The 26,137-nt window shown below is 37.8% G+C and overlaps 1 protein-coding gene across 10 annotated transcripts in view; it reads right to left on the minus strand.

The window, feature by feature from the left end:
• stxbp5l (syntaxin binding protein 5L) overlaps positions 1 to 26,137 on the minus strand; it is a 221,828-nt gene that overhangs the window by 64,152 nt on the left and 131,539 nt on the right. For all 10 annotated transcript variants that reach the window (XM_022680504.2, XM_022680501.2, XM_022680499.2 and 7 more), the window contains exons 6-7: positions 16,547 to 16,610; positions 10,108 to 10,191 (exon numbers count right to left, since the gene is read on the minus strand). In XM_022680504.2, coding sequence (XP_022536225.2) covers positions 10,108 to 10,191; positions 16,547 to 16,610 — 148 coding nt within the window. The remainder of the gene's footprint in view (positions 1 to 10,107; positions 10,192 to 16,546; positions 16,611 to 26,137) is intronic.

Raw genomic sequence — 26,137 nt, forward strand, 5'->3', positions numbered from 1 at the left:
ACCCTGAGTGAATCAGTAAGGGTACGGCTTGATTTTAGATTAATCCACTCAACAATCTGAAAAGAACAGAAATGTTAGAGTTGACGTGGTTAAATTGGTCTCAAACAGGTCTCAGTGGTTTTGGGCTCAATGTTGCTCTCATTTAGAGTCTAGACTTAATCCCAATTGCCTTCAGACTCCATCCTATTTTGAATCAGCTTTGACTAGTCATAGTCTTGGACTGAACAAAGGTACATTACAGGCCAAAAGTTTGGACACACCTTCTCATTCGATGCGTTTTCTTTTTTTTATGATTATTTACATTGTAGATTCTCACTGAAGGCATCAGAACTATGAATGAACACATGTGGAGTTTTTTGTACTTAACAAAAAATGACCTGTCCTCCACAGTCACCGGACCTGAACCCAATCCAGATGGTTTGGGGTGAGCTGGACCGCAGACTGAAGAAGGCAAAGGGGCCAACAAGTGCTACTAAACACCTCTGGGAACTCTTTCCTTCAAGACTGTTGGAAAATAATTTCAGGTGACCACCTCTTGAAGCTCATTGAGAGAATGATGCCAAGAGTGTGCAAAGCAGTGATCAGAGCAAAGGGTGGCTATTTTGAAGAAACTAGAATATAATCGTTTTTTTTGTTATTTCACCTTTTTTTTTGTTAAGTACATACAGTAACTCCACATGTGTTCATTCATAGTTTTGATGTCTTCAGTGAGATGTAAATAGTCTGCAATGTAAATAGTCATTATAAATAAGGAAAACGCATTGGAAACGAGAAGGTGTGTCCAAACTTTTGGCCTGTACTGTAGTTATGTTCATTGAGCTCGAGCTCGAACTCGACAACCAGAAATAGCTGCATATTACATCCCAGGCCTGCTCTCAGGAAGGATGTGGGCCCAGGAACTGGAACATATGGAGCGAGCTCCTTGAATCCAGCAGATCCTGGCACCTTCATGGTCTGGCACAAAGAACACATCTACTGCCAAAATCAGTCAATGTTGCAGAGCAGAGTTCTGCAGAGCAGTTAATCTTTTGGCTCCATCACTTTCAGCCAGTGCTCCAACACAGGACCAGCCAGATGTTACAACCTACTGTTCAACCATCCACAGATAATTGAGGAGAGAAAGCAGCTTTAGTTGGATAGCTCAGTTAACTCCTATAAATAAAGGTTCCTGAATGGTTCTTGGCTTCCAGGAAAACTGGTACAAAGCCTCCACATTTTCCCTGCAATTGTTTTAATTCTAAAATACTGTAAGTTCTTCCCATGTTCTTTAGAAAAATAGTTCTTCAACCAGCTAATCAAAAGCCTAATCCCTTTTTAGATGGGATTAGTTTTACTTGGGGAGGTTGAATAATGTGAGTAATACCAAAAAATGTTTTATATGTGACACAGTAATTCTTACAGACTGCATGTTCTTATGTCGAGAAAGATTCCAGCACCTGTTACCTTAATGAGTATAACTTCAGATTTTATGTTCATAAACTATATATAAAAATAGTTCCATCCAAAAGGAATCAACCAACAAAAGAAGATAAAACTTGGTGGGTAGTCCCAGATGCACAATCTTCAATAATTAGTTTAGCTTTTGTCCTGGTTAAAAAGACAAATGAATCTATGTGTTGGGGCACCATGGTTAGCACCAAGATCAATGGATTTTTTTGACACTTCCTTCTGTGAAATCCATGTGTGTATAAAAAAAATCTTAATATCCTGTGGAAAATAAATTTTCCACGTTTTTTTTTTTTCAAGTGCAGAGGCACTCAAGGAGGTGATAGTTTTGTTGTATAGGCATGAATACATTGTTAAAACCTCGGCACTCGAGTTCCAGTCCTGCTTATGCAGCTCGTCATCAGCTGCCGGAGTTCTGAGAGAGCACAATTGGCCTTGCTCTCTCTGGGTGGGCAGATGGTGCTCTTTCCATTTATCACTCCTAGGGTGATGTTGATCAGCAAAAGGCTGTGTCTGTGAGCTGATGTATTGGAACTGAGTCACTTTCCTCTGAGCGCTCTGTGATGCTACTTGGCAATGCTGCATCAGCAGAAGTTAAAAAAGAAGCGTAGGGCAACTTCACACATGTCAGAGGTTTAGGGTTAGTTTTCACCATCCTTGTGTTGTGGCATCTCTAGTGATAGGGGATATGGGCTAAATGGGTGGGACAATTGGCCTAGCTAAATTGGAAGAAAAAAAAAAAAGAAAAATTCCAGAAGATGAGCCAAAGGACTTCCAAGAAGTTTTATCACTTATGCAGCTTTAGGTAGGTAAGTTATCATGTGGAATAATATCTAGCCTACATACATGTTATAACCCTGCCTCACTACATCGCTGCACATCCTCATTTGAAACTCATCCTCTCTAAATACGGCTTAAGAAATGTTCTTTACACCAAACAACACTCTTTTTTGGCACCAATTCTCTGACAATTTTGCATTAAGCTCCTGCTAAGAGCTAATGAACTAAACACCACCAACATCCTTTTTTTTTGTTTTACTTTCACTGAAGATGCCCAGCTCATGCAAATCTGAACACCTGCTAAATGTTGTTCTAACATCTTCTCAAGCTGCCAATACAACTGTGATGCCATCTGTATGAAGTGGTAAGAAAGAGCTCTGCCATGTTTCTTGGTATAACGTATTTTTCAGACTAAAAAGCACATTTAAGATCCTTGTATTTTCCCAAAAATTGATGGTGCAACTTATAATTCAGTGTGCCTTATGTATGAATTCTATTAGTCAGGTATTAGGGAGCAGTAAAGTTACTCCGCTGTATAAGGCGGTATAAGGGTGAGTTTCAGTGAAGTTTCTCCAGCACTAAGGCTGGGTGCAGCAGCATTAGCATTAGCCGCTAACTGCTGCGCAACCTCTTATGCCGTATGGGGAATGCTAATGCTGCTGTGTTGATTAACACCAAGCGCTTGATTAACTTTAAAAAAGAAAAATTAGTTAAAGTTAAAAACATGGTGACACTCTTGCTCATATTGATGTGGCATCCTTATTAATGTCTCTTAAAATGCGCTTTATAATCCAGTGTGCCTTATGTATGAAAATAGACCAGAAAATAGATAGTGTGCCTTAAATCCGGTGATCCTTATCTCCTGAAAAATAGTCCTTTTTATCCTGCACATAAGCTCAAAGGAGGCATAGTCTATGGAGTTGACTCAAAAAGCAAAAAGCCTGCCTTTCCTAAAAGCACCTTAGCAACCTTAGAGGTCTTCAATGGAAGAACATTACAGGAACATTCTCTCTACCAGTTAAATCAACCTTTTTATTATCAGCCCATTTTGTTAGAAGCTTACTGTATGTTAGTCATGTTTTTTTAGTGCTACCACACTAAAATTGTACCTGGTGTTCTTCAGAAATAGCTAGCAAATAGTTTGCTAGCATTGGTAAAGCACTGTGTGAACATTGACTGCATTAATGAACAGGCCATATATTTAATCCCCCCGTGGAGGTTCCTTAAACTTTATGAAAAGTTTATTTACGCTCATGTTATGCTTTCACAACATAATCAAAACTGGTTCTAAATCAAAAGAACACCTAAAAATAAATCACATAAATAATCATACTTGGCTTTTATTTTTAGAAGTGAACACAAATTTCTTCTGCAAACATTTGCGCTCAAAAATAAACACATTTCCCCTGATGAAAAGTTGTCTTTGGCCACTTGAGCATGTGCCAGACAGATGATTACAGTCATTACCGCGTCCATTAAAGTGTCGTGATTATAGTGTCCGAAGCCTCCCGCCAGCCAGCCGCCAGCTGTGGAGGAACAAAAGTTCAGTCAGACTTTTTCCTCGACACCGTCCCTAAGTTTAAGTGAGTTTAGAGCTCAGCCAGAGGTGCAGGAAGTCTTGTGCCCTATTCTTATCATCCTTTCTTTTAGTAACCTTCACTTAATTTCTGCATATAATATTACCTAATTACAATTACTTCATTCATACAATATTACTTAATTTATGATACATAATATATTATAATTCCTGACATTTAAATATTTTAGTTAAAACACACATTCAAATATTAACATAATGTCAAAGATTTTTTTGTAAACAGACCAAGTCTCACTGATCTTTTTAAAGAATCTTTAAGATTATGTAAATATTTTAATGTGTGTTTTAATTAAAATTATTTAAATTTCAGGAATTTTAATATATTATGTATCATAAATTATCTGAGTAATAGTGTATATGTCACGTCTGGTGCTGTTAGCTCCTCTGTCCCTTCCACACCAAGCTCTAATGGAGGTTCTCAGGCTAACAACTACACTACCCAGAATGCACCACCCGCTGACATCACGCACTCACCTGATCACGTGACATCTCACCTGCTTCCTCCAGGAAGTCCTGAATACTGATTACTGGCACTATAAAGGTGCACGCCAAACAGACTACCATGCCGCGTATTGTAGGTTATCCTCGTACAAAGCGTTACTTATCTATTGTCTCAGTTTACTTTGTGTATGACCTTGCTTTTGTTTTCTCGACGCCGATTCTTGCCTCTGCCTTTGATATTGGATTGTTTGTGTATGACCTGGACTGTACTTTCACCACCGCCTCTTGGATTATCTCTGATACTGGATTGTTTGTGTATGAACTCTGGACTGTCTCTCGTTTATGGTATGGTTTTGTCTTCATTGCTCTGTCTACTGGTGACCACCCTTATTTCTGTATCGACCCTGATTACATCTGTTTATTATTATAATAAACATACTTTGTTTTTATCAGTATCTGCGCTTGTCTGCTATTCTGTTCTGACCATGACAGTATAAATTAAGTAATTGTAATTAGGTAATATTGTATGAAGAAATTAAGTAAAGTTTACTAAAAGTAAGGATTGATTTAGCAAAAATAAATTAAGTAAAGTTTACTAAAAAAAAGGATTGATTCAGCAAAAAGAAATTAAGTAAAGTTTACTAAAAGAAAGGATTGAAAAGAAAGTTCAGTTCACTTATTTACTCTATGTAACATTTAAGTCTTAAAACTGAGTTGAAGTTACTTAAATTCATCTGAAATTAAATGTACTTCAAAAAAGCAAATGCAGAAAGTTGCGAAACTTTTTTAAAGTAAATTTTACTCATAATTTTTTCAGTGTACCTTCCAGAATGATCTATGTAAATGAGTTCTGTTCTGATTGGCTGCTGCGCTCTGGATAATCTGGCTTGGGTGGTCAGTGCTGTGTAACCCGGTGGAGTCTGTGGAGGTCACTCAGCTCGTGCTGAGTCGGAATCGGCGGGTGTGTTTTCAGCGCTGATAATGAGAGGACTTTGGCCCAGTTCAGATGTTCATGCATTATTCAGTGTTTTCCTCTGCACCCCGAGGAGACCGAGCCCAGCCCAAACCGGAGCTTTGTCCCAAATTTGGAAGTTGACATTGTGTTTTAGAGGCAGATCACAAACTGTGCTAACATTCAGCACAGCTCACTCACTGCCTCAAACCACTGCAGACTGGGAGCTGATGAAGCCCAGCATGACCCCCCAGTGCGGCTGAAGCTACGTACCTAATCACCCAAACCGCAGCGCAGCCGAACAACTGAATCATCAGCATGCAAGAGTTCAACTCCTTAACAATGAAACAGCAACGACTGTAACAATGTTACCCTAAAATAAACTCTATAGAGATGTAATTAATGTGTAATAACACTCTTATTGCACTGTATATTCATTACTATTATGATGTAATGGTGTTACCTTGTTGTCAGTAATAGTGTTACTGTGCTACACTAGAGTAACTGTATTATAAAGGTGTTATTATACGTTGCTACTGTGCTGTATGTGTGTTATTATGTTGTAATAGTGTAAATGTGATGTAATAATGTCACTTTTAGTGTTACAAAAGTTGCTGCTGTGATGTACCAGTATTATTGTTCTTACTGTTACCAATTGGTAATATTATTTAATATAATAATGTCATTGCATTATTACAGTGTCACTTTGGGAAAATAGTGTTATTATGTTTATATAACAATTGCTATTATGTTTTTGTAATATATTAACATTATTGTGTTAAAACTGCACTTTTATTTCTTCTATATGTGTCTACGAGTGATTTTCCTGTTACACACTCAATTGCGCAGAACGCACCAACGCACAATCACCTGAATATTGATTTCACCTGTTCACCTCACTATATAATATACTTATCCTGCACTTCACTCACTTACTGCCGAGTATTAGATTGGTTCCGTCTGTCTTTACAAAGTGATTATCTTGCTTGCTTGCATGTTATTGTTTTCTCTGTGAATGACTGTTTTTGTATTTTTGATTCTGACCATGATTTTGACCATGATTTTGCCTTACTCTCCTGTACTCCCCTTGCTTGCTGTTGACTTTCGGATTTCTCATTATTAAGCCTTTTTATTGTATGTGCACTTGTCTCTTCTCCGCTGGCCTTGACAAAGTTTTTTGTAATATAATAATATAGCATTATTTTAAAAAGCGTTACTGCGATGTAATGGTCTAGTCTAGTAATAGTTAGTTATTGTGTATAATAATAATAATAATAATAATAATAATAATAATAATAATAATAGTTATTGTATTGTAACAAAGCTATTCTGATATAATGCTATACACTATGCAATACACTGTAATAGTATTATTTTATTGCTGTATTTTATTGTTTGTATTGCTGTAATACATTATTTGAGTCGCAAAAACATTATTATAATAGCATTGTGTTATTGTTCCATTATTGAGCTGTAATAACTCTACTGTTGTAAAAGTGGTATTATTTTGTAATGGTGTTTTAATGGTGCTATTGTAATGTAATAGCACTGTTATTGATTTATATAAACATTAGTGTTATTATATTATAGCTTCTTATTTTGTAATAGTGCTGTGTTGTACAAAGATAATATACAAAGTATGAATATGTATAAACATAATCTTAACAGGCATTTTTTTTTGGTTGTGCTCGCTCTCTCTTTCTCTCTCTCTCTCTCTCTCTCTGTCTGTCTTTCTCGCTCGCTGTCTGTCTCTGTCTTCACCCAAGCTGGTGTGCTAGGTGCACATCAGAACCCAGTAATTATCACAGCCCCAGAAGCTCAGTTTACCTCAGACAACCCCTAAACCTCAGCATCTCCTCTCACCACCAGACAGATCGTTCTAGGAAGCACACAGTGGGTTTGAGGGATCAGGGGTGCTTTTAAATGCTCAGCTCGTTTGGTAGAAGCACTCTTTTAGAAAACTCTGCTCAACCTGAGCATCTGTTATTAATAGAAATGATTGAATTAGAACCAGGGTAGATTAATACTTAAGACATCCAAACTATAAAACACTATAAAAACACTTTTAAAAACTTTTTTTACAAAGTGTTAAACAAACCAGAATATATTTTTTAGATTATTCAAAGTATCACCTTTTGCTTAAATGACGGTTTTGCACACCTTGGCTGGATTTTCTCAGACAGATTTATGAGGTAAAGTCAACTGGAATTCAGGCTTTCAGTTAACAGCTGTGCTGAATGTTCTTGCCCTCTTAATGTTAATGTTTGAGAGCATCAGTTGTGAAGTAGTGAAGAGGTAGAGTTGGTATACAGTGAATAGCCCTATTTGAGTAATGTTCTAATCCATATTATGGCAAGAACTACTCAACTAAATAAAAAACTAAAAAAAAATATATATATATATTATGATGAAACTGGCTCTCATCAGGGCCGCCCCAAGGAAAGAAGAGCAAGAGTTACCAGCCTCAGAATCTTGTTAACCGCAAGTTAACAGCTCCCCAGATAAGAGTCACCTCAATGCTTCACAAAGTATTTTAGTTTGTTTAAAACTTTTAGTTACTACACTGTTTTTGGACTGGTATGGTGTATGTGCATATACAGTTGTGGAAAAAAAAGAGAACACTCATAAATGATGAGTTTCTTTGATTTTACCAAATTGAAAACCTCTGGAATATAATCAAGAGGAAGATGGATGATCACAAGCCATCAAACCAAGCTGAACTGCTTGAATTTTTGCACCAGGAGTAAAGGCATAAAGTTATCCAAAAGCAGTGTGTAAGACTGGTGGAGGAGAACATGCCAAGATGCATGATAAAACCTGTGATTAAAAACTAGGGTTATTCTACCAAATATTGATTTCTGAACTCTTAAAACTTTATGAATATGAACTTGTTTTTTTTGTCATTCGAGGCCTGAAAGCTCTGCATCTTTTTTGTTATTTAAGACATTTCTCAGTTTCTGCAAATACAGTAAATGCTCTAAATGACAATATTTTTATTTGGAATTTGAGAGAAATGTTGTCTGTAGTTGATAGAATAAAGCAACAATGTTAATTTTACTCAAACATAAACCTATAAATAGCAAAAAAAAAAAAAAAAAAAAACTGATTTAGAAACTCTTACTTTTTCCATAGATGTATATTTAGCTATTCTACTGTTAAGGTTACTGGTGGATTGTCTGTAAAATCAGCTGGTATTTAGAAAGTGAAAGGCAGGGAAGGCAGCAGCTGTGGCAGAATGTTCACAAACACGTTCAGTGAAGCCAGTGCCAGCAAAGCCGGGAGCCAAGCTGCAATTATGCTAAATACCAGCACTCACACTCCACACACTCGGCAGAATGAGGAGAATCAGATTTGAAAGAGTGACAGACTTCCATTCAGCTGCATTTCTGAATCTGCAACAAAGTCAAATAAAAAAAAAACACAAGAATACCCAAAATCCAGAGAGACAGAGAGACAGCGCGACAGAGGGACAGAGCTCAGGGCCAAATCGATTCACAGACAGAGCAGAGATCCAGACAGACACAATGGAGTGAACTCAGTGACCAGGACTAAGCCTTATCTCACTGATCTGATTCTCTTCACCTTCTTCTCTGTGCTTGAGTTTTAGAATCCCACCATTTTTTCCTGTTTTAATTAACACTGAAGCTCTTCTGACCTGATTAATGGAATAATTAAGGCCTCATCCCATTTCACCCCTTGGACCCACCACTTAGCCCTAACCCTCTGTCTAGGATGTGAAGATTCTTGTTAAGCTGGAAGGGTAGGGGGAAGTGTTACGGCTACATGACCCTACAAACTGAGATTTTCAGTGAGACACTCAAAACAGAGGGGGATGCGAACAATGGAACAATCAGCGACCAAAGAAACCAAAAAATGTAAGTATTTTCCTTGTTAAATGTGACAATTAGCACTATATCATCATAGTTTAATGTGTAGTTTTAATGTTTTATGTCCGAATTCTTTAAAAGAATTTTGAAGAATTGCTAGTAGTTTATCTCAGTAGCTAGCTTCCTAACTTCTCTGTTCCACCTTAAATGGTTCAACAGACTGCAGGGGCTGCAGCATTTAAGGTGGAACAAAAAAATAAACAAACATAGTGGAGTGAGCTCAGTGACAAGAACTCTGTGCTCAGCTTTAGACATTCAAAGAACATCAGCTATTCTTCTTGACTCGATTATCAAAATAAAAAAGGCCTTATCCCATTTCACCCCTTGGCTGAAAACCACTTAGCCCTACCCCTCTCTTTTGCACGTGCACGTCTAGGGATAGTATATGAACATTCTTATTCAGCTTGAGGGGTAAGGGGAAGTGTTAGGGCTATAGGACATTACAAACAGAGAATTATCAGTGACATACTCAAAACAGAGGGCTATGAGAATCACTGGCAAGATGGCGGCCAAATAAGCGCCCAAAAAAACATAAACAATGTTTTAATGTTTTATGGCAATTTTCTTCATAACAAGCACAAAAAAATCATTAGAAATCACATCTCAGTAGCTAACTATCTAGTTAACGTTCCCGTTCCACCTTAATGGTGCTTCTGAGATTCAAACCAAGTACACTAGCAATCCAAAGTTTTAGAATCGCACCATTTTTCAGTTTTACTTGACATTGAAGCTCTGCTTTATGTTCTGATTAACAGACTAACTAAGGCCCTGTCCTATTTCACCCTTTGGCCCTACCACTTAGTAACCAAATAAGCGAATAAAGAAACCAGTAAATAATTTTTCAATATTTTCTGGCAATTTTCTTCATAAATTCAAGCACAAATAAAAATCCTTAGAAGTTCATCTCAGTAGCTAGCTATAGTAGCTAATTTTCTCATTTCACTTGCAATTTTCAGAGCACACAGGTTGAATACTTCTGCAAACATAAATATGTGCCCACTCACCTCATCGTAGTAGATTCTGAAGTCAGTTCTTTTGGCTCTCAGGTCCCACATCACGATCGTGCCACTTTCAAAACCAATCAGCAGCTGAGGAAAAAGAGAACATGACCAGATTTACTGTAACACATTCATATATTATCATATATCATCATACATCAAATTATGATAATAGACAGTGGGATATTGAGCAGAGCAACAGAAAGCGATAGAGAAAGAGAGACAGAGAGAAAGAAAGAAAGAAAGACTAAGAAAGAGAGAGAACACTAATTAGGTCACACTCTCTCAAAATCTGAAATATAACTTTTTTCATTTCTCTTTTCCCTCTATTTTCCCTTACTCTTGTCTCTCTTTCCTTAGTTTTTCTTGCTTCTTTTGTTTCTCTCTCTCTCTCCTCCTGTGTGTGTATATTTAAATCGTAGTAATTCAGAACATCTTGACAGGTGGATTCAGCTGTTTTGCTGACGCAGACTTAAGCTTTACACCTTTACACACAAACAAACAAACACACACACACTACTGTGTTGGACAGTAACAAAGTAAACACAGTTAGCTGCTGTACTTTTTATGTACTTTCCATTATAACTGTTAATCTCTACACTATAACTCGTATATCTCACTTTGAACTCCACTACATTATGACAAATCTATTGGTAATAGCTTATGTTTGCATATGGTGGGTAATAGAGTGGAGTACAGTGAGTGAACACTGATGTGTTTAAAAACTCCAGCAGCACTGCTGCATCTGATCCACTCATACAAACCATCTCATACACCTCATACACCACCACCATGTGGTCATTACATCATGTCATGTAATGCTGAGAATGACTCACCATGGATAAAAATGGATAATGGGCATAGAAACAAGGATGTGGTCATAATGTTATGCTTGATCAGTGTAGTAAATATTTAGTAAAGCTTTAGCTAATGTTTATTTTTAGACTTCTACTTTTACTGGAGTTAGATTTTACCATTGCTATATATACATAAGTGCCCTGATGAGTGCCCATTCCTCCACTTTAAGTGCTCATGCCTTTTAAATGAACTCCATCAGTTGGATTATTAATGTAATTAAATGTAAAGCAGGACATGATGAAGATGGTATGTTTTATGTTTTATTAATATATTTTATTTTATACCCATATTTCCAGGAACATGCCTAATATCTTATACATGAGTGAGACAGATCTGACAAAATTGCTAAGCAAAAATAGTGCAAGAAAAAAGAGAGAGGGAGAGATTTTAAAATATAAAAAAAATTGAATTATTCATTTTAATAACCTTTTAGTAACCTCTCTAGGAAGAACACTCCTCAGCACCTGTCCACGGTGTCAGCAGTGCTAAACGCTAGCGCTGAGGTGAGGGTGAGACTGCTAGCTAACTAAGTACTGCAGTTCGCTAATTAAGCTCAGGGTAACGTTCACCTGTAAAAAAAAAAAACATTAGCACCCTGCACATACTGTTAGGAGCCAGCAAGGAAAATCTGCTTTATAGAAGGAGGACGGTGCATGTGAGGTACTGAATAAATGAGCATTTAGCCAATAAAAACTGTACAGGCGAACTACCAGCTTGATGGTTTTGATCATGCTGGTTGACCTGCTCATGCTAGTCATGGTGGTTGACCAGCTTGGTCTTTTTGTGGTCATGCTGCGTAGTCTACCAGCGTAGTCTAGGTGTTCATGTTGTTCATAATGGCCGTACTGCTTAGGTAGCTTGGTCAGATTGATTATGTTGGACATGTTGGTTGACAAGCTTTGTCTTTCTATGGTCATGATGGTCAATCAGCCTCTTATTGTGTGTGAAGCTTTATCAGGGTTCTTGCACCTTTTAAAAGTCAAATTTAATGCTTTCTAAGACCTTTTTAATACCTCAATAAATATAATTTAAGACCTAAAAATGTAGTCATCATTTCTTTGGTAGAAAATAATTTATAAGTTCTCTCCCTGGTAACGTAGCTCGCTGCTTACGCAAATATGTTAGCTAGCTTACAGCTAATCTTAGTATGTTAGCTAATTTGCAACTAACATTAGTATGTTAGCTAACTCGCCACTAACGTTAGTATATTAGCTAACTCACTGCTAGTATTAGTATGTTAGCTAGCTCACTATTATTTGTTTGTATGTTAGCTAGCTCGCAGCTCATGTTAGTATGTTAGCTAACTTGCCACTTACATTAGTATGTTAGCTAACTTGTCACTAACGTTAGTATGTTAGCTAGCTCGCTGCTAATGTTAGTATATAAGCTAATTCACAGCTAGCGTTAGTATGTTAGCTAGCTCACCGCTAATGTTTGTGTGTTAGCTGCTAAGGTTAGTATGTTACATAATTGCTGCTAAAGTTAGTTTTCTAGCTAGTTCTCCACTAACCTTAGTTCTCTCCCCAGTAATGTTAGTTAGCAAGCCACTAATGTTAGTTAGCTCTCCACTAACCTTAGTTCTCTCCCTGTTAACGTAGCTAACTCATCGCTATGTTAGCTAGCTCGCTGCTAACATTAGAATGTTACATAATTACTGCTAACAGTAGTATGTTAGTTAGCCCTCTACTAACCCTAGTTCTCTCCCTGGTAACTCGCTGCTAACATTAGTATATTAGCTAACTCACAGCTAGCGTTAGTATGTAAGCTAGCTCACCGTTAATGTTTGTATGTTAGCTAGCTAACAGCTAATGTTAGTATGTTAGCTAACTTGCCACTAACGTTGGTATGTTAGCTAGCTTGACGCTATCCTTAGTTCTCTCTCCAGTAACGTTAGCTTGCTCGCTGCTAACTAATGTTTTAGTTCTCTCCCTGGTAACATAGCTAACTTGCTCTTAACGTTAGTATGTTAGCTAGCTTGCTGCTTATGTTAGTATGTTACATAATTGCTGGTAACATAAATATTTTAGCTAGCTCTTCACTAACCTTAGTTCTCTCCCCGGTAACATAGCTAACTCGCCGCTAACGTTAGTGTGTTAGCTAGCTCTCCACTAACCTTAATTCTCTCCCCAGTAACATTACCTAGATCGATGCTAATGTTAGCATGTGCTTTCCCACCAGTATTAAACGCACTGTCTGAAAATTTTATACCTACAACAAATTTACAGTCAATTTAAGACCTTAATTACTTGTATTTTAATTTAAGGACCTGCGGGAACCCTATTTATGCTGGATATTAAAACATTCCAGTGGGGATTTGTTTGCATTTAGTCACACAAGAGCTTTGCAACAGTGGAGAAAATGCAGCTCTACTTCTCCAGAGCCATATAGTGTAGCATTTATACCCCTCTAGACCTTACTCGGCATTGGACACAGTAACCTTAAGGACCTTAGGGTGATCACAGCTGCTCCAGAGCATCCCTTTCTATTATTAGTAAGACCAATAAGAGATTAGAGATAAGCTGTATTGATTAATAGACAGTACATGAACTGACACACAAAAATTGCTATGTTTTATTTTATTCTGCCTTGAGGTTAAAATCATAAGCTGCTCCAGATAAGAGCATTTGCCACACGCTGTAAAAGTGAACCGTGATCTGTCAGGGATGAAACAGTCAAGCTCAACACAACAGAGCCACCGCTGACCTGTCCCTCACTTTCTCACTCGATCTCCCAGTGGCACTCTGTGACACAGTGGCTGCTCATATCTGGGTGAGAGCGGCTGACTGACAGTGGCAGGTCTGCCAGAATGAGGTCAGTCAAACTGAACTTATGTGGGTTATTAGTAGAGATATGTTTCAGCCTCGTTCTTCGACAATCTGAGAAGGATCCAGAGAACGGATTTGAGCCTCCGGAGGGAGCGGAGTGCAGCATAGTCAGTCTGCTAACAGTACTGAGAGAGTGTAGTACTTTACAGCTTCAGTCAAGTGTCAGGAAAGATGAGGGTCAACAGAAGCAGCCAGCAGAAAATGATTCGACCAGATTTTTTTTATAACAGTCGAGTTCAACCAGATACAGTAAATAATAAAAGTTCTAGACAAGTGGTTCTCTATCTTGGTCCTGTAATTTCTACAGGTTTAAGAGTTTACCTTAAATCCAAAACACCTGATCAAACATAGCAGGATGAACTCCAAACAGGACAAGCAGGACAGTGGACTGAAAACAAAATTTTTCTAGACCATTAGCTCTCAAACTTTGGTACAGGTACATCTAAAAAAAAAATGAATATAATTGAAAAATGACTTTATTTCAGTAATTCAGATCAAAAATGATTTATGAAACTCATATATTATATAGATGTATTACACACACAGAGTGATCTATTTTAAGCTTTTATTTCTTTAATTGTTAATGATTATGGCTTACAGCCAATAAAAAAAAACAAAAGTCAGTATCTATCTCAGAAAATTTGAACATCATATGAAAACAATTGGTACTTTTAAAAGTGTGGGCAGTGTGCCAAATCCTGCTGGAAAATGAAATCTGCATCTCCATAAAAGTTGTGAGAGGGAAGCATAAGGTGCTGTAAGATTTTCCGGGAAAACTGCACTGCACTGCACTGACTTTAGACTTGAGTTGATATAACACAGTCGACCAACACCAGCAGATGACATGTCTCTCCAAACCATCACTGACCATCAGTAAATTTTGCCTTTTTTGTAAATCAAGGGATCAGAGTCTGGAGAAAGAGTGGAGAGACACACAGTCCAAGCTGCTTGAGGTCTAGTGTGAAGTCTCCACAGTCAGTGATGGTTTAGAGAGTCGTGTGATCTGCTGGTGTTGATCCACTCCGTTATATATCTGTATGTATCACAAAAAGTGATATCGAATTTTTTTCCCACTCCCAGCTAAATGTGTACCTTAAGATTAGGAGCTACATCCTCAATCAACAAATTCTACAAATAATGATCAGTATGTTGTATATAATGTGCTAGGAATCAGACATTAAAACACATTTTGTCATATAGGGAAGCCTGAGTTGGTCAAAGCTCTGGTTTGTTGGTTTGTTGGGGCGCATTTTGGTACATTTAGGTTTGCGCCTGTGTGAAAACAAACCAAACCAAGGGAGAAAATGCTGATTGACTGATGTTAACCAGTGAAACAAACTACAGGTATGGAAAAAAACCCAAATTCTCTAGGAAGCGCACTAGATAAGAAACTTGAAACTTGGTTTTGATGCCTCTTTCAGCAAGACCACCATGGCATATTAAAGAGAGCGTGGGTGGCCGGCATATGCTAGGGGTTTTGTAGAGGTTTGTAATTAAATATTCATTTGTAGCATGGTGGCAGATGTAGGGTTTTTGCATATGTTGCTATAGTGTTGTTGAGTGGTGGCACTGAGCATGCATTAACAGTGCTAGTGCCAGATACGGCCTTAGCTGCCAGGGAGGCCAGTGTAGAGTTGTGTGGATGCAGTGTGTGTACTGTGTTGTGTGCATGTTAAAAAAACAATTCTTGATGAATGGAGGTGCCTTTCTGATAACCCCTGTGAAGAGCTTGTGATGTAGTGGTTGATTGGAATATGGGTGAAGGGAATGGGCAGGGCCCTATGTGTAACCCCAGTAATCCCTTTTTGCTTAGGACACTATTGACTATATCACCACATCATCCTACAAAACAACCCTATTTGTGCCATTATTACCTAATAATGGGAACATAGACAACCATGTTGTTTACTTATTCAGCTCATGTGGATTTTAACTGGCTTTTGCCACCAAGGACCAGGTGTAGTTCAAAGTCCTTTCCATCAACTTCTTCTTGATACAGTTCAGATACAGATTTTGCAGATATACAGCTCTGGATTAAAAAAATAAGAGACCACTTAAAAATTAGTTTCTTTAATTCTACCAAATTGAAAACTTCTGGAATATAATCAAGAGGAAGATGGATGATCACAAGCCATCAAACCAAGCTGAACTGCTTTAATTTTTATTTTTGCACCAGGAGTGGCATAAAGTTATCCAAAAGCAGTGTGTAAGACTGGTGGAGGAGAACATGTCAAGATGTACAAAAACTGTGATTAAAAACCAGAGTTATTGCAGCAAATAATGATTTCTGAACTCTTAAATTTTATGAATATTAACTTGTTTTCTTTGCATTATTTGAGGTCTAAAATCTTTTTTCTTATTTCAGCCATTTCTCAGTTTCTGCAAATAAATGCTCTAAATGACAATATTTTTATTTGGAATTTGGGAGAAAGGTTGTCTGTAGTTTATAAAATAAAACAACAATGTTCATTTTACTCAAACATAAACCTAAAAATAGCAAAATCAGAAAAACTGATTCAGAAACTGATGTGGTCTCTTAATTTTTTCCAGAGCTGTAGCTATATAAAAAAATAATTTACTATAACATTTACACTGGCACACTAAATAGAAATAGAGTGAGTGAATTGTAGAAGTTCTTAGTTTATTCTTTTTAATTTGCTCAAAATGTCAATGGAAACATTGTGAGTAAAGCTAAAACCAGCTGTTACTGAATATAAAGATATTTAAAAAAAGAATATTTAAAAAACACAACAATATCTTACCTTCCCTTCATCTTTCGGACTGTCACTCAGATGGACCACAGGCCCCGGATGTGTCTTTGTTGATCTGTGAAATACAAGTTTAATAATTAAACCATGTTTTTAGTAAGACATTTATAATACCACCATTTTAGCTGTTCAGTTTCAATACATAAACTGTATTCACTGGGGAGTGAACAGTCTCTAATGTTAAATAGACATTGGGCCCTGTCATACACATTGCGGAAGGCCTGTCACGATGCTCATTGCCATCTTACACCCTGCCAGCAGTCTATTTTCATGTATTGCGCCTGCGCTTTTAAAATAGCGACAGAGTTTAGGAATATATCTATGCTGATGGGTGTGGTGGTCTGGAAGTGAGGTGTGTCCAGGTACATTTCTGGCGTATTGCTATCTCGGCAGCGGAAAACACAGGTGCAACACTGACCGATTTAAATAAAATAACATTGCTGTTCCTGTTAAAGACCTGGTTGCACACCTTCACAGCGTGAACAAGCACTGCAGTTTACTCTGCTGAGAAGTGCAGAAGTACTGCACCGTTAAAATACCAATCTGCCAAAGTCATAGAGCACCTGACTTATAAAAGAAATGGCAAGTGACACACCCATGGTTAACTGAGAGAATTAGTACATGCCTTTTGCATATTTTGAGCCATGCAAGGCATATTTTTTGCACTGAAACTCCTTTAAATCAAGCTGCTTGGTGCATGGTTGACGGCTCACCTATAAATCACTAAAATAGAGCCCATTGTGTTTTAGTTGAAGATTAAAATCGAATTGATTTCAAAACCCAATGTTTTGGTTGGGCTTTTGTTTGAAAATCAAAAAGTCACACAGCCATAAAAAAAAAACACGACTGGCTTGATAATAAGGTCCAGATGTTGTAAAAACAATTAATTTTGGTTGGAAATCAAAGTCACATGGTCGCTGTCCAATCAAAAAAACCTGTACACTGGCAAAAGCATCTGCTTGGGTGCAGTTTTTTTTCCTTTGTGTGTGTTCTTTCACAAAAGTATTTTTTAAAATAAAATTGATGACTAACTGTGTTTGTGAATTTCAAAAGAACTTTTAAGTTGAAGTTTAAGGTGGAAGTGGTTCCCATGTGGAATTGAGCTGTTAACCTCTCATTGGCTGATTATGTGATCTTTAGTACTTGGAGTGTACTCATTGGTAGTTTTGTAATCATGTATGTTTAAAAAAAAACTGGGATGTTACTAACTTTTGTCTTTTAACACAGCTGAAGGTCTGAGTGCCAAAATGCGTTGGTTATTTTTTGCATTTTTAATAAATAAAAAAAAGCCAGTCAACAAGTGCTGTGTCACGCCTGACTCTGCCAATATGCCTGCTCCTGAAGCCTCTCTGCCTAAAGACTCAGTTTCCCAGCAGCCTCTGGCTCTGAACTACAATGACTCTGAGAATCACGTGACTCTCAAGTGTTCTACATCACCCAGCTATTGATTGATGGCTAATTATTTCCACCTGGTCTAGCTTGTATAAATACTCCCTCAGTGCAACTCCCCAGTGGCTGCGTATTATCTAGATTTCTAGCTCTGTACAAAGCATTCTATTCTGTCTTTGATTCCCTGTTTTCTGACCTTGTTTTGCTTATCGTTTCCTCTTTAGCCTAAACCCTTTTGTATTGTTTGATTTACTGTTATCAACCCTTTTCTCCTCTTTGACTACTCTCTTGCCTGCTCCCTACTTACTGGATATTCTGTTTAATGAACTCTGCTTGCTGTCTGACTACTCTTAGTTATGTTACTATAATGGTTTTGACTCTGCTCGTTTTTGACTATTCTTATTTGCCAAACCCTGTTAATAAACCTGTGTTTTCTAACCAGCTTTTGTCTCCCCTGGTCCTGGTTTACATTACATGCTGCTGGATTTGACTATTTTTGATCACTGAATTTGTTGCCAGGCACCTTGTTGTGCAGTAAAGTTGCACCAGATCCATCTACAGTACTTCTGGGTACAGCTTGAATACAGCTGCTTGGCCATGGAAACCCATTCCATAAAACCATAAAGCCATAAAACCATACAGGTCCAAAACCTGTACGTACTGTGAACTGACTGCATTACCTCATGCACCACAATGAAAACTGTCTGGCTTCATTAAAAAAAAAAAACAAGAGAGACATAAAGCCTTGACTCAGGGAGCAAGGCTTCATAACTCGACTGAATAGCAGCAGAAAGTTCTGCAAGTTCTTTCAGTCTACAGTTCCACTATTCAAGGTCTTCTTTTTGAAGGCATTTCTAAAGCGGAGAGCGTGGAGGTCAGGAAACGTTGCAGGAGCTGGCGTTTGACTGAGTTCGCTGACGTTGTGTGCGGATATTTCGAGTGGGAGACGAGTCAAAGCAAGAGTTAGGAGAGGGGGATGAAAGAGAAAGACTGAGAGAGCAAAAGTACAGCCGTTTTTGACACTCGATTTCTTGTTTTCTCTCCCACACGTACACAAAGTTCTACAGCTGTTGGTGCGAAGGGATAAGAAATCGGCCACATGAATAATTTAACACCGTGTTAGAGCGGCCTGTGCTGTTTGAATGACAACCGTGCAAAAAAAATAAATAAATAAACATTTAATTCAGTGTTTTTGTGTGTAATTTATTTACATATTTTATCACAGCCTGAAAAAAAATTGCATTGTGATACCCAACATGACTTCTCTGCAGCTATGAAGCCCCATATAGCTCTGGGATTTCTGCACTAAAATATCTCCAAACAAACAACTTTTACTCAAAGCAGCAACTAGTTATATGAGGGTTTATCCAGTGCAATGTGCAAACTGAAATCTGGATCAGTCGGTTGATCGGCTAGAACAATTTGTCCTAGGACAATACAGCTCTGGAAAAAATGAAAAGACCACTTCAGTTTCTGAATCAGTTTCTCTCTGATTTTGCTATTTATAGGTTTATGTTTGAGTAAAATGAACATTGTTGTTTTATTCTATAAACTACGGACAACATTTCTTCTAAATTCCTAATAAAATTATTGTCATTTAGAGCATTTATTTGCAGAAAATGAGAAAAGGCTGAAATAACAAAAAAGATGCAGAGCTTTCAGACCTCAAGTACTGCACATATATACAAAGTTTTAAGAGTTCCTGGTGCAAAAATTCTATCAATTCAGTTTGGTTTAATGACTTGTGGTCATCCATCTTTCTCTTGATTAAATTGCAGAGGTTTTCAATTTGGTTAAATGATAGAAACTCATCATTTTTAAGTGATCTCTTATTTTTTCCAGAGCTGTATATCATCTAAACATAAATAATATGTCATTGTGAATGAATGAATGAATAAATAAATAAATGAAGTTACAAGTAAATTATTTAGCACCTTCACTTACAATCACGTTTTTTTAGACACAACTATTTATGCTGACCACTCTTATCCATACATTGGTGAGAAGCTTCAGCCAATAGCGCACAGCATACTCTCAACCGGAAACAACTGTAAACGTAGAGGACTATATCAGGCACTACAGCATTTTACCCAGAACAGAGTGCCAAATATGGAAACTCCAACCAGATAGGGAAATAAACCCAAGACCTCAGTGCTGGGAGGCAAACGTGCTAACCACTAAGACACCGTGCTGCCCAACCATTTTTACCAGGCCATTGTCAAAGGCCGAATTGTAAGTAATTATAATCTTTTGGCTTATCAGCTGCATGAAAAATGCAGATTCCCTTTTAAAACCATTTAAAAGTCTTTAAGAGTCTAAAATGTATTTTTACTAATGAGAAACTGATATCTCCACAACGGAAATGCAGAAAGGACACTTGCATGGTCTAAACATGAGTTAGAACCATATTAGCATGTGGTTGGAGACCTAGTTTGAAATGTGGGGGATCTGGGGTGAGCTGTATGAAGTATATTAGCACAGTAGAGACCCTGTGCAGTGCAGAGATCAAACGCTGTGAGAGAACCGCCAAATGTCAGTAAAGGTCAGGAGACCCGTCCAACGCTTTCCTACAGCCAGTGGGTCAATTCCCACTAATGCTCCACTCACCACCCAGACTATCCAAAGCTTCAGCGCGACTCCAGTCTGAGGAGCAGATGACTATGATGAGTTTAGTAGAGGGTCTAGGATGTAGGATTGGATGGAATTTAAAGTGCAGAAATGGAGATGGTACAGTTAATCTGAGCTCCTGTACTGTTTCTACCGTTTATTTATTTTTTGGTGCCCATTTATCTCCATTACTGAAGACCTCCTTTCATGAACTTGGTCGGTGTGGAATATAAAAAAGCCTGACTCCACAGTTGTGTCTGTGGCTGTGTCTGAAACCACACGATATCACCCGGGGTTTAAAGTGACTCTGACACGGCCTTCCTCTATAGCTGCTATCAGTGACCCGGGTTATGAAAGTACAGCAGAGTGAGAGGAAGACGACAGCAATTCCTGGCTGAAAGCAGTGAGCAGGGGTTGTGAACCCAGCGGGCGTGCGGGTCCCGGTGATTGTGAGGGTAAATGCTGAGGGAATTGCAGAGACGGTGAAGTAAAACAGAAAAATAGCTACAATATCCCGTCGCCTCCGGCTCAGAAACCGAGCACCGGGCCTGATCTCTGGAGTCATGGCAACAAAGCACAAAAGCAAGGTGGTCGAGGAACACACGGAGAGGATTATCTGCCGTATCAGTCATGCTCTCAGCGCGAGTGTGTGTGTGGGTGGGTGTGTTTCTTCTTCTATTTTTCATTTGTTTCAAATGAATAATCATTCATTTGTTTCCTTCTGGTGGTTTAGGATAAGTTCATTAGGTATGATTAGATTCATACAATTAGAGGCGTGACAAAGTAAGAATCAAGGAAACACTCAAATAGAACCTGTTTGAGATCGTGAAGCAGGATAATAGATCTTAAAAACCAATACATTATGCCCTTTCTCTAAAGAGTATCAAGAAAAGATCAGAAAATAAAGTCTTTAATATCTTTCAGTCTGGAACATGTTACAAAGTCATTTCTAAAAGCTTTCAGACTCCACAGGGACCAAAGTGAGAGTTATTATTCACAAATGGAGAAAATATGGAACACTGTTGAAGCTTCCCAGAAGTGACCGCCCAACTGAAATTACTCCAAAAGGGCATGGACAACTCATCCAGGAGGTCACAAAAAACCCAGGACAATATTTAAAAAAAAACTTCAGGGCTCAATTGACTCATTGAATGTTGAGTGTTAATGATTCAATAATAAGAAATAGACTGGGCAAAAATAGCATCCATGGGTGAGTTAAAAAACAACACACAAAAAAAAAAAACATGTTGATCCCCAAGACTTTGGAAAAAATACTTATTTGGACTGACAAGATAAAAGTGGAACTTTTTGGAAGGTCCCTGTCCTGTTAAATTATCTGGCATAAAACAAACCCAGCATTTTAGAAAAAGAATATTATATGTAAATGTAAAACATGGTGGTGGTAGTGTGATGGGCTGGGGCCTGGACAACTTGCTGTAAATTATGTAACAATAATTTCTGCTCTTTACTTGAAAATATTAAAAAAGAATGTCCAGCCATCTGTTTATAAACTTAAGCACAGGTGTACTTTGGTTCTTGTGGGCCCTAAATTGGTGATCAATATATGCTATATAACCTTTATAATAATATATTTGGATAAAAAGTCTAGAGTTCACTAAGTTCTGTTAAAACAGGTGTCTGACCCTTTCTCTGAGGCCTGTACAGTCTGTACCAAGGCGTGAGGTGCTGGTCGAGGCGACCTTGGACTTTGTCTGACTTCGGCTGAAAAAGCCCAGACGTTGCGCAAGATCAGCTTTCTCTCACGAGAAGAGTGCCCAAGTGATGGAAAGGTGGAGCTTAAAGCCCCCACCTTTGTTCACCCAAATACTGTATAAAAGTGTGTGTATTCCTCTGTATTATCAGAAGACTGAAGCCTCCTGACACTACCTGGCTGACTTCAAGAACAATAAAAGATCAACTTAGAACTTCGGAAAGACTCGTCTTCTCCTTTCTTTAAACTTAAGGCACTCGTCTGTTTTTACCTTCTTTCTTTTGAACTTAAAACTTTTATAGTGATGCATGACTAGATAAGTTTTAGAGCGCTCATTTTAGCTAGCCCAGGCTTCCCTTCCTGGGAGGCCTAGAAGAGTCGTGAAATAACCGCGACATTCTGCAGCAGGACAATGACCTTAAGCACACCAGCAAGTCCACCAATGTTTCTCCCAATGGTAAAAAAAAATAACCAAAAACTCTCTAACTCTCTAAAATAGTCCAAAAACTCTCTAATGTTGCTAAATTAAAACAATTCTGCAAAGAAGAATGGGCCAAAATGTATTATTTGTATTATGTAAAACAATGTATCAATGAATAATTTGTTGAGCTATTCTCTAGTAAGTACTGTTAATTACTGTACCCTTTTTGTAAAGTGTTACCATGATATTATAGTTGATATTCTTTATTTTTTATTTATTTTATACTGTTTATAGGTGGATTTTAAATATTGTACATCTGCCACGGTTACTTTTGTCTAACTCTGCTATTATAGCATTACAATATAAGATGCAGAACACTATATATATCCTCCCTCTCTGTTTATCTCTTTTGCTCTCTCTCTTTCTTGCTCTCTCTCTCTTTGACATGCAGCATTCTCCTGCAGCTTTTTTTGATGGGCTTTTTTCTGCTGATTCATCAGTCTGATGCTGCAAGGTGCTGATGCTGCAAGGCATGCAGTTACCAACGATGACAAGGTAACAGCCAGGGAGCTGAGAACACGTCTATTGCTCAGGGTTTGACCTAAAATCCCCCTTTAGACAAAATATGAAGTTTGTGTGCACATACATGAACTGCAGTCTCAAACAACAAAGCATTCCCACCTCACATTGCAGTCTGTATAATTCCTTAATGGAAAAAACAACAGAATTATAAAGGAAAGTTAATAAAAATGTATTTTCTCCCACAACAAACATGCTCAAAGCAAACAGGCGAAATGGCGAGATCTTTGAAGTTCCTCCTTTTCATTTCAAAGACAAAGACAACCCTGATGCTGCCTTAATTATACATTTCTGATTTCTGTGCCGCAGCGCCTTTCCAACAGACAAAAGCAATGAAGAAGTAAATAAAGCTGAAAAGCGTCTCTTTCAGGATTAGAGGAAAGGCCGGGCTTTGAACAGTCTGATGCTAATGCACTCTCACACACTCCTTCAACTAATGGTCCTGCGACTCTGACTCCATAAAAAAGTTTAGAAAAGTTCTAAAAAGATGTTATAAAGTACTTAGAGCATAATTAGAGCAAACTTCTCTTGATAAAAAAAATAAATAAAAACAACAATTTAAAACAAAGATTTACAACATTTCAGCTGACATCAATGTAAAATGATTTTATTTCAGATTATTTTTGAGCATTTTTTTCCTCTATTCATTATGAAAATTTGGACACAATATAAAGAACCCAGAGTCCAAAAAATAGAAATCAAAAAATATGAAAATGCAAGATTTTGTGCTGTGTTTTTGCCCATTTTTTGCTACAGTTACTGTCCTTTTTATTAGAAACACAAGCTAATCAGACAGTAGTGTCTCAGTGGTTGGTGTCACATTCTCGTCTGTTTTTTTTTTTTGCATCTCTCTGGTCTGTCCCTGTGTTTATGTACCCTCCTCTGCACGTGCCTGGTGTTTATTATTTTGTTTCATTTGTAGCTCCGCCCCCTTGTTACCCGGTCCCAGGTGTTTCATGTTTTCTGTCCAATTCTGTCTGTATAAATAGTCCTCACAATAAAGGAGCCATCCAAATGATTTATAGACACCTGACACCTGACAACTCTTTCAACTGATTCACAGAAAATGATTTTTTTAATTCTTTTTTATTTTATTTTTTGCTTGTAGAGTTTAGAGAGGCACTTAAAATCCAAGCAGAAATGCAAAAGCACGCAAAAAATGAGTTTTGCATAATATGTCCCCTTAATATGTCCCCCTTTAAGGGTTAGATAGCCCTGTACCTGTAGTTTACCTTGGTTTACCATGTATTGTATAGTGATGAGTGATATTGCTGTAGAAATTTCCAGTAATGGGAAGACAAACCAATAAAAACTATCTACTAGGACTTGAAAACCTATAAAACCAGCATATCAAATGGTTATCAAATGATACCAAAAAATCCTTGAGGAACTATTTCTATACTATTAATAGCAAAAAGTATCAAGTGATATTACTGTAGTTTTTTTGGAGTAATGGGGAGTCAATTTTGTCCATTAGGTTTTGCATAAACCAGAATTTAACATACTGAATTATTCTTAATTTCCAGCATTTGTGCTTATGGCTAGCGCCAGCCCTGCTATTAAGCACCTTTCAGCAGGACAATGACAACAAACAAGACAAAACAAACAAGACAAAAGTCCAGATTTCTTGGTGGAGAATCAGACTGAAGATCTGTTCAATTAAAAATGGGTGTAATTCCATTTATCGTCATCGTCAAATGAACACCTCAAATATCAAAGCTAGAACTGAACGTCTGAATGTTTCCTTTTCTATACAATCCCAATAACAACCAATAGAGTCGACTCCCTGAGCATCAAATATTGAAGAGGAGGGATCCGGGGCCAAATGGGAGAACGTGCTGCTAGCAGGTGTCGAGGATAATGAGATAGCATGAGCATGAGTGAGTGAGTGAACGAGTATGAGCGGCAGAGAGGAGAGAAAGCTCATAGATAACACATGTAAATAGCTTTTTTTTTTTTTAAGTTAGCTTTTAATGATAGTCCCTCTCTCCCTTTCTGTCTCTGAAGGCCTGGTCTAATTGCCCTCGGTTGGAGTGTCTCACTTAGCTCTCTCCCTTGTTGTCATAAAAGAAAGAGTGAATCTCTCTCCCTCTCTCTCTCTCTCTCTCTCTCTCTCTCTCTCTTTTTCACACACACACCGCTCGCCCTATGAAGCCTATTACTGCTCTCTAAAACACTGAAGGCCAGTATGAGCTCGGGATAATTCAGTATTTTCACCCGTTTTCTCTACCTGAGCGCAAACGAGGCTATTTTTGTGCCTCTCCTCAGGCCGTCTCCTCATTTCAATACTTCCCTTCTTTTGTTTATTCAATGTCTTTTGTTCCTGTTCTCCCACCTCTCTGCCCTTTTGACTCTCTATTTGACTGCATGTGGAGCCACTTTATGACCCTGTTCTGACCATAAGCCATTCTGTGTATCTCATTAGGATGTGATTAAGGCTTTTTGTTAGGATTAGGAGATTAATGACAGATTTAAATTAATTTTACAAACAAAAATCTGAACATGATTGCTTTAAGCACCTAAACAGTACCATTTTTTCCAGACTATAAGGTGCACTCTCAATGAACTTCTATTATCTGGTCTATTTTTTATATCTAAGACAGCAATTTATATGGCACATTAAGCAACATTAGTCAGGACACCTACAGGGGTTGGACAATGAAACTGAAACACCTGTAATTTTAGTGTGGGAGGTTTCATGGCTAAATTGGATCAGCCTGGTGGCCAATCTTCATTAATTGCACATTATTGCACCAGTAAGAGCAGAGTGTGAAGGTTCAATTAGCAGGGTAAGAGCCCAGTTTTGCTCAAAATATTGCAATGCACACAACATTATGAGTGACATACCAGAGTTCAAAAGAGGACAAATTGTTGGTGC

Source organism: Astyanax mexicanus, chromosome 11 (assembly GCF_023375975.1).
Source record: "Astyanax mexicanus isolate ESR-SI-001 chromosome 11, AstMex3_surface, whole genome shotgun sequence".
Classification (NCBI taxonomy): domain Eukaryota; kingdom Metazoa; phylum Chordata; class Actinopteri; order Characiformes; family Acestrorhamphidae; genus Astyanax; species Astyanax mexicanus.